General features: G+C 36.5%; 1 protein-coding gene across 1 annotated transcript in view; it reads right to left on the bottom strand.

The window, feature by feature from the left end:
* Positions 1-518: 518 nt before the first annotated feature.
* ETNK1 (ethanolamine kinase 1) overlaps positions 519-13,684 on the bottom strand; it is a 15,743-nt gene continuing 2,577 nt past the window's right edge. Inside the window, exons 3-7 of the mRNA XM_010290673.1 lie at positions 13,414-13,556; positions 6,779-6,862; positions 4,884-5,044; positions 2,220-2,293; positions 519-1,041 (exon numbers count right to left, since the gene is read on the bottom strand). Coding sequence (XP_010288975.1) covers positions 969-1,041; positions 2,220-2,293; positions 4,884-5,044; positions 6,779-6,862; positions 13,414-13,556 — 535 coding nt within the window. The 3' untranslated portion in view covers positions 519-968. The remainder of the gene's footprint in view (positions 1,042-2,219; positions 2,294-4,883; positions 5,045-6,778; positions 6,863-13,413; positions 13,557-13,684) is intronic.

Raw genomic sequence — 13,684 nt, 5'->3', positions numbered from 1 at the left:
CAGAAAGATGTCAACAATACATGAACTGTAAACCTAAATGTCTTGCTCCCCAGTGCAACAGGATCTGTGTTCACTAATCCTCAGCTCAATAGTCCATTCTGCTAGATACTGCCAAAGCACAGCAAATATAGTCTTCAGATTTAGAATCAAGTTTCAAAAAGGAATATAGATTTCGAATAGTGGTCTTTTGCTTTAAAAGTACACTTAAACAAGTAGCTTTCCCACACAAGTTAGATGGTACATTGTCTATCTAACACTATGATGATACACGTCCTCAAAGAATCTGATGGCCACAGAACTTTCACATTTCTACAGCTTAATGCATCAAGAAGGAAAAATCAAAATGTTATTTATCATTTCAGCAAGCTGGCTGATTCCTGTACAAAAGGAAAGTACCATCTTATGGAAAGCTACCTTTGGCGGGGGGGGGGCACGGGGGGGGAGAAGGTCATCCTAACCTTTTTCCCTAGTTACAGCACACTGGTAATCTCACAAGTCTATTATCACTCATTTTGCTTGTATACATCTAAAAGGTTAATATTCTCCGACCATGTTCTCTTTAATATAAGTTAATGCAATTTCAATAAAACAAGTTGTTAAACAAATCCTTTGGAACAACTTCACTGTCTGCACCCAACTTTTACAAAAACTGATGAAAGCAGCAATGGAATCATGTTAAACTTATAATAAATAATTCACATACAACATATGTTAAATTACAAAGGATTAAATTGCCATTTCTACAACTTTTTATAGATTTATCAAGTTTCTAATCCGTTTTATATCAACAGTACATATGCTTTCCGTATTAAATTTAACACTGAAGGACTGTTTAGAGGCATTATTTAAAGCAAGAACCACCAAGTGAGCATTACAGAACTTCAACAAATGTTTAGCTTTTTTCCAGTATCTGTTCTCAGAAAAGATTCAGGGGTTGTCTATCCACTTGGTAAGTTTCTTCCTCCTCTTTACTCAGGAAGAGCTAAAGTCATGGCCTCCAGCTTCATTTTGAAATACTGGTTAAACCGAACAATTGCATACCTATTCAAAAGGAGAGAGACACTTGAAGTTAAGAGCAGGTAACTCCTTACATGAAAACAGCCATGCTAGGTAGGACTAGTTGAAAATCCACCTACCCCAGTACCCCATTTCCAACATGGACCCTTAGCAGCTGCCAAAAGAAGAAATTAGGAACAGAGGAACCATATTATATGGTAATTCCTCACTGCCATCCCCCACTCCCAGCCTGCTACAGTTTGCAAAACAGATGCTGTTCCAGGATTATCGAAGGTGGTGTTTTTGTGTTTAATAGTTCTTAATAGACTGTCCAACAACTGACAACTACAATTCCAGAGAAATCCGGTCTTGATCATTGCAAGAATGAGAGTTTATTCAAAAGCTGACAAGTTTTGGGATTCTACCACCTGTGTTTTAACTTGTTTTTTTGTGCCATCTAGCGGTTACTAACAAGTACTTCTACTTGAGAACAACATCACAAGAAATCCGTATTTGTCTCATTTACAAAATAATTCAACTAAACCTAGTAAATTGGCTTAGCACAAAAAAATCTACAGTGGGATCTTTCACCAAGTGAAATGATTATTTTTATCACCTCACCCAGTCCCCAATGCAGAGATGAATTCCTCTGCTTGTTGCTGTGAAAGACCATTTAAACAAGTGCCAGAGTCACATATATCTACCTGAAACAGAACACCACTGGCCAGCGCCTCAGGAAACAGAACTTAACGTTCATTGGCATTATGAAGACTCTTTTAAAGAAGATTAGGAATTTCCACGATCAACACTCCATGCATAAGTAAGCAAGCTCTCTTTTGTAGAAGAGCCCCATTTCTTGACTCTTGCAGTTTGGAAGTGTAGGCCTTGCATCTGACAGATAGTACACCACACAGACCAACTTGGCTTTTAAGCTTCTTTGTCTCCAACAAAAAACACTCAATGCCCAAAATCACTTATTCCTCTAGTTATGTTCATTGCCTTATTACACCATGTGTCACATACCAATTTAGAGAACTTTCAGCAACAAAAGGCACAGACAGCTTTTACTGTCTTGTTTTCTGTTAAAAATTAAGAGTTATAGTATGATCACATAGATCAGTTCTGTTGCTCAGACCTCCTAGTTTCTGATAGCTGGGGTGTTGGACTAGATGGCCCCTTCCAGCCTCAAGTATTCTGTGATTATATGCCGAAATCACACTTACCCTAGAAAATCAAAGTCAATGGTGGAATATTTGGCTTGAATTAGAGCCCACAATCCCCAAAAGAAGTGGGAAGCCTGAAAGAAAAAAATTAGTGAAAGATTAACATTATATAAAATCCAACATGTAAATATATTCTCACATTGAGACAAAAAGTTATCTACAAGCGAACTCTCAAAAGCCAATCATTTTGTAAAGTTATTTGATATTGCTTTACCAAAGAGATTGGTAAACAAGTATTACAGAATTAATTACTAGCAATCGGAGAAGTAAATCCATTGGCCTCCTGACTCTCCATGCGTCATTAAGAAAAATAATGTTGCATGTATGAAATCGGTCATCTATTAAGTAGACTGTTGCACAACTACACACACCATGGTAAAAAACGCAGAGAAATATGACTATCTCATTTCTGCTGCTGCTAATTAAATATACATTATTCAACATTTATTCAACTAGTACAAATATGAAACTCCCTTTGAATCTTTGGTTACACCTCTTAGGCCATTATAACTACCACTCACTTTCACTATTGACTTGGACAAAGAGATACGATGTGTAGCTATATAAGAGAACCTCTAACTCAACAGCATTTACATATATTTCTCATCTCTTCCAAACTTACTTCTACCACAAGCCCAGACAAGGACTCTGGAGGTTCTGTTTCAGAGACTGAAACTATGGATTACAATAACAGTATGATTATTAGTATACTTGAAATGAACAAATACATGTAATGGCCATGGGCTTGATAGCCACCTTGTGGAAGACACTTCTGGACCATCCAGGTTACAAGTGATATACTTCGAACTTCTGTTCAGTAAATAAATGCTTACAGTGACTACCTACATCACTTCCTGAAGCTTGTACATAACAACTTTACCAGAAGTGTAGACGACACATGCACACACACATGCCTGAAAACACCTTAAAATGGCAACTACTGTGTGTACATGTAAATCTTTCTTGTACCTCTAGTTTAGATAACTTTGCCCAATAGTGAGCAGTTTGGCATTTTACACCAGCATCCATTAGCTTTAGCTTGTCTTTTCTCTTAACGAAGCTTCCCACATTAACTGACACAAGAGTGTTTGGCAGTATTTTTGTATCATGTGTGGTCTATAGGCAGGTCTTGAGCTGTTCTCTAAACAGAACTCTATCCTCTTAAACATTAGTATGACCACAGTTTAAAACTGACAAAACAAGGCTATATATTTTAAAGGAGACCACTAGCCTACTTAATTGCAGATCTAACTTTCCTAAATTAATGGGACAGCTGAATTTAACAGTAACAGTTGATAATACAGATTTTAAAAGGATAACAGCAAATAAGCTGGTATTTTTAAAGGCTTGTTCAATAATAATTTTCCTAGAAAGTGAACTGTATTACCTCACCGCAGTCATTAGCTTTTGCCAGAAAACTGAAGGTATTACAGTAACAGAGGTGTGCCTGGATTAGTCAGAAAGAGGACTGAAATAAGTCCCGATTTCTTAGCCTTAGTCCTCCTATGACTAGTTTGGCATGTTATTCCTCAGGGGAAAGCAAAATAAAGTTATCTAGCTACTGGGTAAAAGGCACTTTTGCTGTAACATTTCCTGTTGCATCCCCTAGGCAAAACAAGATCAGGGCTAGATGGAAAAAGCAACAAAAAAAACAATGTGAACCTGTAAAGTATCTTCAGAAATCACACAGAGATAAAGGTTGGAAAACAAGAAAGACATCTTCAAACTGCTTCTAACAGTGTACATAATTGGGACATTCAAAGACTCAATGCCATACCTTTTTGACTTCTTATTCTACCTCCATGAATTAGACTTGATGTGGTTTCTCCTCACCCCCTGCCCTCCCCACCCCGAAGGACAAGGCACCAAAGCCAGATGAAAACTGAACAAGCTCCACCCTTTCCAAGGGAAAGAACAAGGGAATGAAGCTTTTACATCCAAAGCCTGCAAAAGACAGACTGACAGACAGTAGACAGCTTATAATGCACAAGATAAAGGAGGAGCAGGGAGCAGACTCATACAGCCAACCCTCATGTTCTACAGAGAGGCAGAACTTCTGGGGGACTACAGGAGACTACACGTGCACTTTGCTACAAAATTTAAACCACTAAGATGACCAAAACCAAATCTGCAACCAACTCCCTGCTTGCCAGGACACTGCAGGAAAGGAAAGAGTTAAGGTAGTACTGAAAGACTCGAGTGACCTAATTACATGTTCTAAAGAAAAATAAAATCGAAGTATACTAGCTTCACTCTGAAGTAAGATGATAAAACTTTGTTAAAAAGGCTTTTGAAGTCAAAAGATTTATACGTCTTTATGAAGCACTACCTTGCTCTTCTGTCTTCTTATCATTACAAGAAAAAGTTCAACACTGACCCACCACAATATCTAGCCAACCCAGGAACTTGCCAGACCAATAAATAGCACTTAGAAATACTTGCTGAAAGCTCATCTCCTCGTTTTCTGAATGCTCACTGCCTCTTTCATGAGGAATATTCTACAGAGAATTTTTAACACACAACATAGCAAAAAGTTTCCATAGAACAGGCTATAGCAGTTTTTCTTTATATGTCACACTACTCAAAGAAGCTGGCAATTGTCTGTAAAGTAGCAGGGCTTCTCCATAACATTGAATGTATTCTAATCAATTGTTTGTTATTTACCAGTGCAAACTGATTGACTTGGACATATAGAACTTCAACTTCTTTTTCGCTGACTTCTGTGCCAAATCCTTTATACTCTTTGTAGGCCTCAAGGTAAGATCTCAGCCATTGTTCCTGTAATTTTCTGTTAGGATAAAGGCTGTAGTCTACCTCATTTACTCCTAGAAAAAGAAAAAAACCTATTAGAACCTTACAGTGTCTAAAAAGTCCATTAGAATCACATTACTGGAGTACCCAACCCCCCCAACATACATGCACAAATTGATGTGGATGAACATCAGTGTTTTTACTGTGACCTGACTTTATCAGTTACACATTGGCAAGAACTTCTCATACATGAATCACAGCATTCAACATAGCAGAAAGACCTATGCTGTGTATGTTTTCAGCCACATACATATTCTACTTGTATTTTGAGATTCAACAAGTTCAGCTTTGAGAGAAGCCTCAAAAAAAAAATATTTGCATTATGAAACAAAAGCCCTCCCCAACATATCATTACACATTTCATAGGAAAATGGACTTGTATGCAACAATATCCAAAGCTGACTCCAGATGCATACACATTGTCACCAACTAAGCTCATATTGGAGGAAAACGTTATTAGAAGTAAATCTACCTCTCTCCTCCACGGGGTATTGATAAAATTAGAAGTTTTAACTCCATAACCACTCTTTTTGTCCTATTTTTCTTCCTATACTGGAGATGCTTAGTCACAGGCCACACAGAGTCTGCCCAGAGTCCCAAACCTAGATGACATTTCACTCCCACTAGCTATCGTTCCCACAGGATTTGGGAATTCTCCATATGTCTTATTTTATGAATGGTAAAATTCCCTAGCAACTTAACTCTTTCCTGTATCTGATCCAGTCAAATTTAGCTTTTAAAAAAAAATTACATTTTTTACTAGATGAAGAGAGAATAGCGGAGGTGAAGCACAAATGTTCTCCACATGCAAAAAAAGATGTATTCATGCGTTTAGTCTTGTTACTGTACTTAGTTCCTTAAAGATGTAGCCAGACTCTGAGAAGTCCCAGATGAAAAATCAAAAGCTAACATATTTTGTAAAGTATTTAACTTGCTTTCCAAATACTTAAAATTCCCCAAGTATACAGATTAAGTTACCAAGTATACAGTCTGATTTTTTTTTTTTTTTTAAATTTATCTACACTTAATATTCAGTTTGTTAAACAATGACTAGTAGATTCAGGCTCCTAATTTCACTACACTGTGCTTTCCATCTGTACTAAACATTATGCAGGTTTTTCCTGTTGCCCCGTCTTCTGAAATAACACAGCATAGACTCAAGGTTATTCCTCCCTTATGGAGTAAATGGAATGGGTATTCACTGAAAAAAATCTGAACAAGTCAATGAATGAATCTATCAATACCTTATTTCTAAAATACCACCTTTTCTGATCACACAGTCTTAGCCTTTACTTCTCATTTTAGGACATGACTCAAGGGAAAGTACTCAGAGCACACACATTCAAAGCCACTGAAAAAACACTGCCATTTGGAACTGTGGAACCACACAGCGTATTCCCGTATTTTCAATGTACACCTATGCTGTAAGAGAGACATTCGCAGTATTTCATTGCAATGGGCTGTCTCTTCACAGAGGGATACTGTGAAAGTTGAGAGTTCTGTATTTATCTAACTCTACCAAAACTTAGGACATGATGTTCTCATTTCTGGGTTAGTAGAGCTGCGAAGTAAGGACATAATGGGCCTGCAAGATGAGACATCAACACAGTTTGATACCATCAGATGAACAGCAATATACAAGTATCTAGATAGATAAAGAGAATGTGCAAGAATTAGTTGGTTTGTGGTATTTTGGTTTTTTTTTTTATAAACCCAGTATACCTTTACCTCAGAAATCCAATTTTTACCTGCAAATTCATTGAAGTGATTTCCAATGTCATAAGCCAGGTAGTTGTATCCAGAATACTCATAGTCTATGAACTGCACATCACCTATGTGAGACACAACAGCAGCAACATCAGAGTCCATACCAAATGAAGTCTTTGGTGTCCTTTGAAGTTTTGGGGGAGAAACCAAAACAAAACCACACACCTGTCTTTTGCTCTGTTGTGTGCACTCAGACATTCCAGGGTAAGGCTGTGATTTTTGTGATATAAGATTCCACTGAATATTCATTCAAGAAAGCTCTTCAATTACTTAGAGCTTACAATTTTCTATTTTTAAATTCTGAATAGCAGAATTTCAATTTTGAACTTCTACCACATGAGGGCATCCCTTACCTTCAAAATAAGGAATGCTGCAGAGGATCCTTTATTTAAGCTTGATGTAGAAATAATAGATCAATTTTTCCCTGACTCAAAAAAGAACAGTTCTGTTTATTCTCACACAAGTGTGCAAACACAGTGGACTAACATATTGGAAGATGTTGGTATTTCCTTTAACATGTTGGTATTTCCTGCTTCCTCCAACCACACTTACAAAGCATGACTATTCTTAATTGTTGCTTTTTTTAGCTGGCTTAAACTAGTCTCAAAAAACTGTCAGACAACCCTCAAAATTATGAAACTGTGTAGCATTATATAAACAAGGACTAATAGAGCACAAAACACAGCCCCAAATGTTTCCGAATTACACACATTTACCTGTAGTGAAGCTGGGGAAAATGCTTCACTCAAGGTAATACAGCATTGAAGCTGCTGAAGAATGTCTATACCACATCAGTCAAAACATCAACAAGATGGATTAGGTAAAACTAGAGCTCTGTCATTTTAAGGGAAACCAGCAAAATTACTAAAAACATCAGAAAAAGAAGCAACAGATTAACTTAAGAGCTGTTTGCACTAGAGCATTAAAATGTAAAACCTTACATTTCCCACTGCTATGCTGAAATGGGTTATTTTCACAGTTGTACCCTTCTCCCTCTCTATACCCATTCTTTTGATGACTAGCTGCATATTTACTCAATAAAAACATCTTCCTTTTACTACAATGAACAATCATCTTAGAATGACTTAAAACACCTTGCAGATACTAATGCTAACTATCAGAACTCCAGGACAAAAAAAGTAAATCAAGAATAATATTACAGTATGTTATGTATTTACCAGACTAAGGATTTTCAGTGTTTAATATACTGCCTCCTTAAGATTTATGGATACTGCACATATCAAATACAATAGTTTTTGCCAGATAAGTGTCCTGACCAAGTTATCACAGAACAACTTTGTTGTAAGTGTTCCTTCCTATGTAGCTCACCTTTACTATATTTAAAATACACATTAATATTTCCCAGATGGATAAATCTTCTAGTCTAAGCACTTTTAACAGAAGTTAAACCCCACAACACAAATGAAATCACTTAGTCACAATCCTCCAAGTCAAGAGTTTACCCTTACTTTCACAGAAAGAGAGGATCGCTTACCAAGGTTACGAGGTTAAACCTTTTAGGCTCTAACCAACCAACATGAAAGTGGCCTTGCAAAGTGGCAAGCTCCTCCCAGGAAAATCTTGTTGGCAATGGAAAATTGAGGTTCTCTAGAACTCTGAAGGGACAAGAAATTTTACAGCAGCTGCAGCCTAGATCTTACAATATCGTCACAAATTAACTTCTGCCACTGCTTGACTGGCAGATTCACATGCTTGTGCTTCCCACTGGTTCTTTAGTGCCACTTGTGAAAAAGAAACACCTGTAAATTACAAGCCCATCAAAATGCACAGCCCAACCCTGGTTAATATTCTGCTACACAACTGATCTCCTGAATAACCCCCACCAAACATTTAATATTGCTTGTATTTAGAGGTTTTTTCTTCCTCTGTCACATAAAATATAAACACAACAGGTGAAAGTCTGCTTGCAAATTATCAACATAAGAAATACTTTAAGTTTTTTCATGTGCAGATTTTATATTGAACATACCTATGTCTTATTATGCATTTTTAAGCACAGCTAATATTTAAAACTTACTTCCAGATATCGTATTACATACAATAAGCAACTTAATCTAACTAAATATGGGTGAGGCTGTTACTAGGCTCTCTCCTATGGGGAAATGCATATGAACAAGTGATGTGATAAACCTTCAGTCCATGCACAAGTAGTACAGTGCATGGCACCACAAGGCAGCAACAATTCATAGGCAGCATACCTAATCTCTAGCAGATTAAGAGAATTTGGCAAACACACATTTGCTAAGACAGAAGTTCTAAGTAAAGAAGTCCTGCATTTTTACTGATCTCTTTCAGACTCATGCTACTGTGGAATTCAACCTTAAATTTAATTTTTGCATGAAGGCTCAAAAACAATTGGACAGTTCTTTCTGTGAAACTAAAAACAACCAAAAACTTGTAAGTTTGCCTCTTGCATAACACATGTATATCCCAGCTACCGTGTTGTAGAAGCAGAAGAAACTTCACATTAGTAGTTTAAAATATCCATAGTATTAGAAGTTACTTTTAATATTTACAGCGGTTCACATGGGAAAGCCACTTCTAAAAATATGGCTTACATTAGTAGTTAAGCAGCTAGCTTTTGTTTTGAGGTTTCTACTAAGTACAAAGAATTTATACATCGCACTGGTATCACTGGGAGCAGGCAGACCAACAAGAGACACTAGTCTAAGCACTTCTGTATTTTATTGAAGCAAGACATGATTTAAAACTAAGCTCTATCATCCCTCTGGAGAAGCTACTGTTATCAACAGGAATAGAGGTGTCAAGAATATAGACTATTTCAAGTTCAAACACATTAGTTTCTTCCAGGGGTCTCCTAGTGTAGACAACATGCAATGTAATCTACAAAAGCCACATAAAGACACAAAATTGAATACGTGTTGTGTTCCATAGACCAGAAATTAATTTTACTAAATCAAGTAGTAGTCAATAGAGCATCTGCTAGACCTCCTCAGGGAACTAAAAGGTAGGAGGGCAATGACACCTCTCTTTCTAGCTGTTCTTCAGTTTTAATGGTTTAATAAGGTAAGCACTTTTGACGTGCAAGTTGTAGCTGTAGTTACCACAGCAGAATGGTGTATCCTGAGTTCCATCCCATGCTGCTCATCAGGCGAGCCACTGAGGCCCTAGAAGACAGCTTCAGTAAAGACAATGATCTATGCTATGAACAGACTTGAAAATTCACAAACGGGTCATATACCCAAAGAATAACTTTACCCAATATAGCTTGGCAAAACAAAATAGGTTTTTAGATCAAAACCAGAAGCCTTAAACATACCTCAGTCTTCAGAAGCACTGAGCACCCACAGACTCCTACCAAAGATCATAGAAAACATTGGGTAGGCAGAGGGAATAAACAGAACAAAACTAGCCATCTACCTATACACTTAACTTCCTGGCAGGTGATTTCAATACGTTCAAAAAGAACACATACAGATACAGACAAATGAATACTGATACTTGGTCTTATTGAATAGCAAGTATTTTGAATACTTTTTAAAATACCAGGTATTTGTTGAAACTCCCAGGTCACATTGGAAAAAACACACACCAAACTTTAAGAGCATTAGAACACAAGGTCTAAAAATAAGTAGTACCAAGCATAAAGCTTATTTTTACTATCTTGATGTCCAAACTGTAATTAAAAGCAACATGAAGCTCTGAGTTACATCCTTCAAAGATTAGATGACACTGATAATTATAAGTTATGTAAAGTAACACTTGCAAATTTTCATATCCTGAGTGACTGAAAACGGACATTAACAAAACAGCAAGAGGCAGGGTTTTCTCAGCCACAGCATGAACAAATTCAAATCAGATGAGTGAAACTCCACTCAACATGCTATTCCAGTCTCATAAATAGAATTTAAGGACATGAGACTGATTCTTCTTAAAAGCAGTACATGTCACAACTATGATTTTTCTTTCAAGTCTGAAAACTTAACATGAATTTAATGCACAGGACAAGTCTAAAGCAAAGCACTGGGTATAATCATTCTAGCTGCATTGGACAGGAGTCCTAGTTGATGGTCCATAGCTTGAACACATACACACACACACACACACACTGTGCCTAGTAACTGTGCAAATTAAGCATTCACAAACAACACGATCAATAGTGTTGCTAAAACCAGTAAATGAGTCAAAGTGCCAGCTTCTGAAAAGCCAGATAAACACTACCAACTTTGTGCAAACTTTACTGAAAAGAATAAAAAAGTAGTTAATCTGGAAGACTAATTCTCTCTCCATTTCAGTTCAGGGTCACCAAGGTCTTTTTGATACACAGAAGACTTTCTAGAAGGAAGAGTAAATTTAGTAAGAGTACAGCATCACCAAAGCTGTTAACTACCTTCATACAGTTTGATGCCGTTCCTAATGAAGCACATCTTAAAAGATTCTATTTTGTGCTCTTGCAAAATTATTTGTATACCAATAAAAGCTTTTGCTCTGCTGAACAGAATTCCAGCAATACAGTCAAAGCTGAGCTTCCACTTTAAAAGATTCTTTAAGAATCTTCTTTAAGATTGTACTAACAGACAGATTGGTATTTTTTGTTCTGCAAAAAAACCACTGTAAGAAACAGCTTTCAAATGGCAAATATTCTTTCTACAGATGGCATTGAGGTTTGGTTACTATGAAAACCGTACCTGCTGTACCCAGATTGCAGAAGTTTTGTAACACAGTACACATGCCACATTCAATGATTAGTTTAACAAACATTTATTTCATATTCATATTTCCAAGTCTTCTTTCCCCCAGCTGTTTACAGCTAGCTTGAAGAAAAAGTACTTTACATACCATCCTCCTCCCCACCCTGCCCCCAAATGCCAAGCACTCACACACTCGTTATTGTAGGATTGCTCATATGTGATGCACTGCTGGCATTGTTTTTTCCTCCATTCTGTTTACAAAAAGAAAAGCATATAGCATTTGTTTTAAAAGTAGGAACTTCAAGCCTATTAACCATGACAACAAACCTTTTAAAGGAATTCCTCAAATTTTATTTCTTTTTCAGCATGGTTCTACTATGAAAAGTGACTATAAAAATTCCTTCTACATCAATATGCCTGTTCTGGAATGCTAAAACTCAAGGTAGTTTCAGCAGTGACAAAACCCAAGCAGTAAAAATAGATTTACTTTTGTAAATAGATTTACTTTAGTACTACAATATCACAACCCCAATGTGTTTAAGACCACAAGCTCATTTTCTTTGCATACCTTCCATGTTGGGTTCCCCACCACCACCTTTTTAAGCAGAACTATAACCCATCATTGAAATTAAGTAAAACCACTGAAGTTTGGTACTGAATTCTTAGAACTTAAAATTTATGGTAATAGCATTGTACAGGTATATACAGATATATATATACCTACATAATTAGAAGTACTAGCAATATCCCTTCAAAAGTGGTATTAGTCAGAGGGAACCACCAAAATACTTCATTTTCTCAATTCACATGCATTCAGTGCATATCTGATGCAGAAACTGGTTATATATACACAGCTAGTTTTCATATTAGAACCAACTCCAGCATGTTTCTGTTAGTTTTTATTTACCACTTAAGGTACATAAGCTTAAGAGGTCAAAGACCAACGATGACTGATGGAGAAGACTTCACTTCCATTCAGTCATTTATTTCACACACTTTTGGCTTACATACCCACAATCTTCTCACACTGTCACAAAACAAATATGAAGCTACTAGAAGGAATGTCATTCTCACTTCAAAAGAAAATCTTGATCTAATCCGATTAACTTGCTGCACTCAGTTAAGCTCAGATATCTGAAATGGGAGGAAAGTTGTGCATTTTTACTGCACAATGGCCATTTTAGTGTTGCAAGTTTGCCTTTGTTGTTTAGTATGCTGTTTAATAATTTAGTAACCGAACCTCAAACCATTAAAATAACGAAGTAAAAGAAAATACGAGTTTATACAGAAACTTTACACATTTTAAAGGCATTCTTTAATAACATGAATTATGAGTTGAATGTATTGTAATAAAAACCAAAAAAGTAATTCATCTTTGCTAAGATGCATACTGCCTACAACTGCTTAATAAAGCATGTATTTACAAAAGAAATCTTTAAGATGCCTATGTACCTCATGCAGAAAATCAATTGAGTCACTGAATGCAGTAGTATCACGAAGATATTGCATTATGAAAGTGTCTTCCCATAGTCACAAACCAGAACAATACACATATTAACCTGAAGACATTATCTCCTGTATTTTCTACATTTGCATGATTTTTTCCCTTCCTAAAAGCTTCATCCAACTGGAACAGAATTAACATGAACAATTACATACTTTAAAGCCTGGTCATACAGGCAGGCTAGGGATTAACAAATACATTAATTCATTGAAGAGATGCAAGGAACACCAACAGTCTTCCCCTGTACAGTAACATACAGGTGAGAGTTATCTAGTTAAGCAAATTAGTATTTGCACAAATATCACTACCCATTACACTGGGTCTTAAAAGCTCAAACTGAGTTCCCCTGAACAAGTAAAATGACACCACTGATGTAGGAAATACCGATTACAGCATATACAAAGCCACTCAACTACTTGCTGTTTCGTTCAACACCTACCTCGTTTCTTGTTGTAAATAATATTCTTACACAACAGGTCATTGTGACAGAGTACCACTGGTGATCCTAAATTTGACAGTCTTTCCTTCATCCAGGCCATCTCTTCCTGAAGAACTTCAGGACTTGGAATGTCACTTAAAAACCTTTTCCAGTATAAGAAGTTTTGAGAGTTAATATTGAGTACTGTGTGTTCCATACCAAGCATTTCTAATGAAATAACTTATTTTCCTCTACATTCTTATTGCAAATAGTTCAGCAGACCTTCTCTCAA

Source organism: Phaethon lepturus, unplaced genomic scaffold, assembly GCF_000687285.1.
Source record: "Phaethon lepturus isolate BGI_N335 unplaced genomic scaffold, ASM68728v1 scaffold417, whole genome shotgun sequence".
Lineage (NCBI taxonomy): Eukaryota > Metazoa > Chordata > Aves > Phaethontiformes > Phaethontidae > Phaethon > Phaethon lepturus.
Note: the sequence above shows the minus strand (reverse complement) of the source record. Positions and strands in the feature narration are given on the sequence as shown.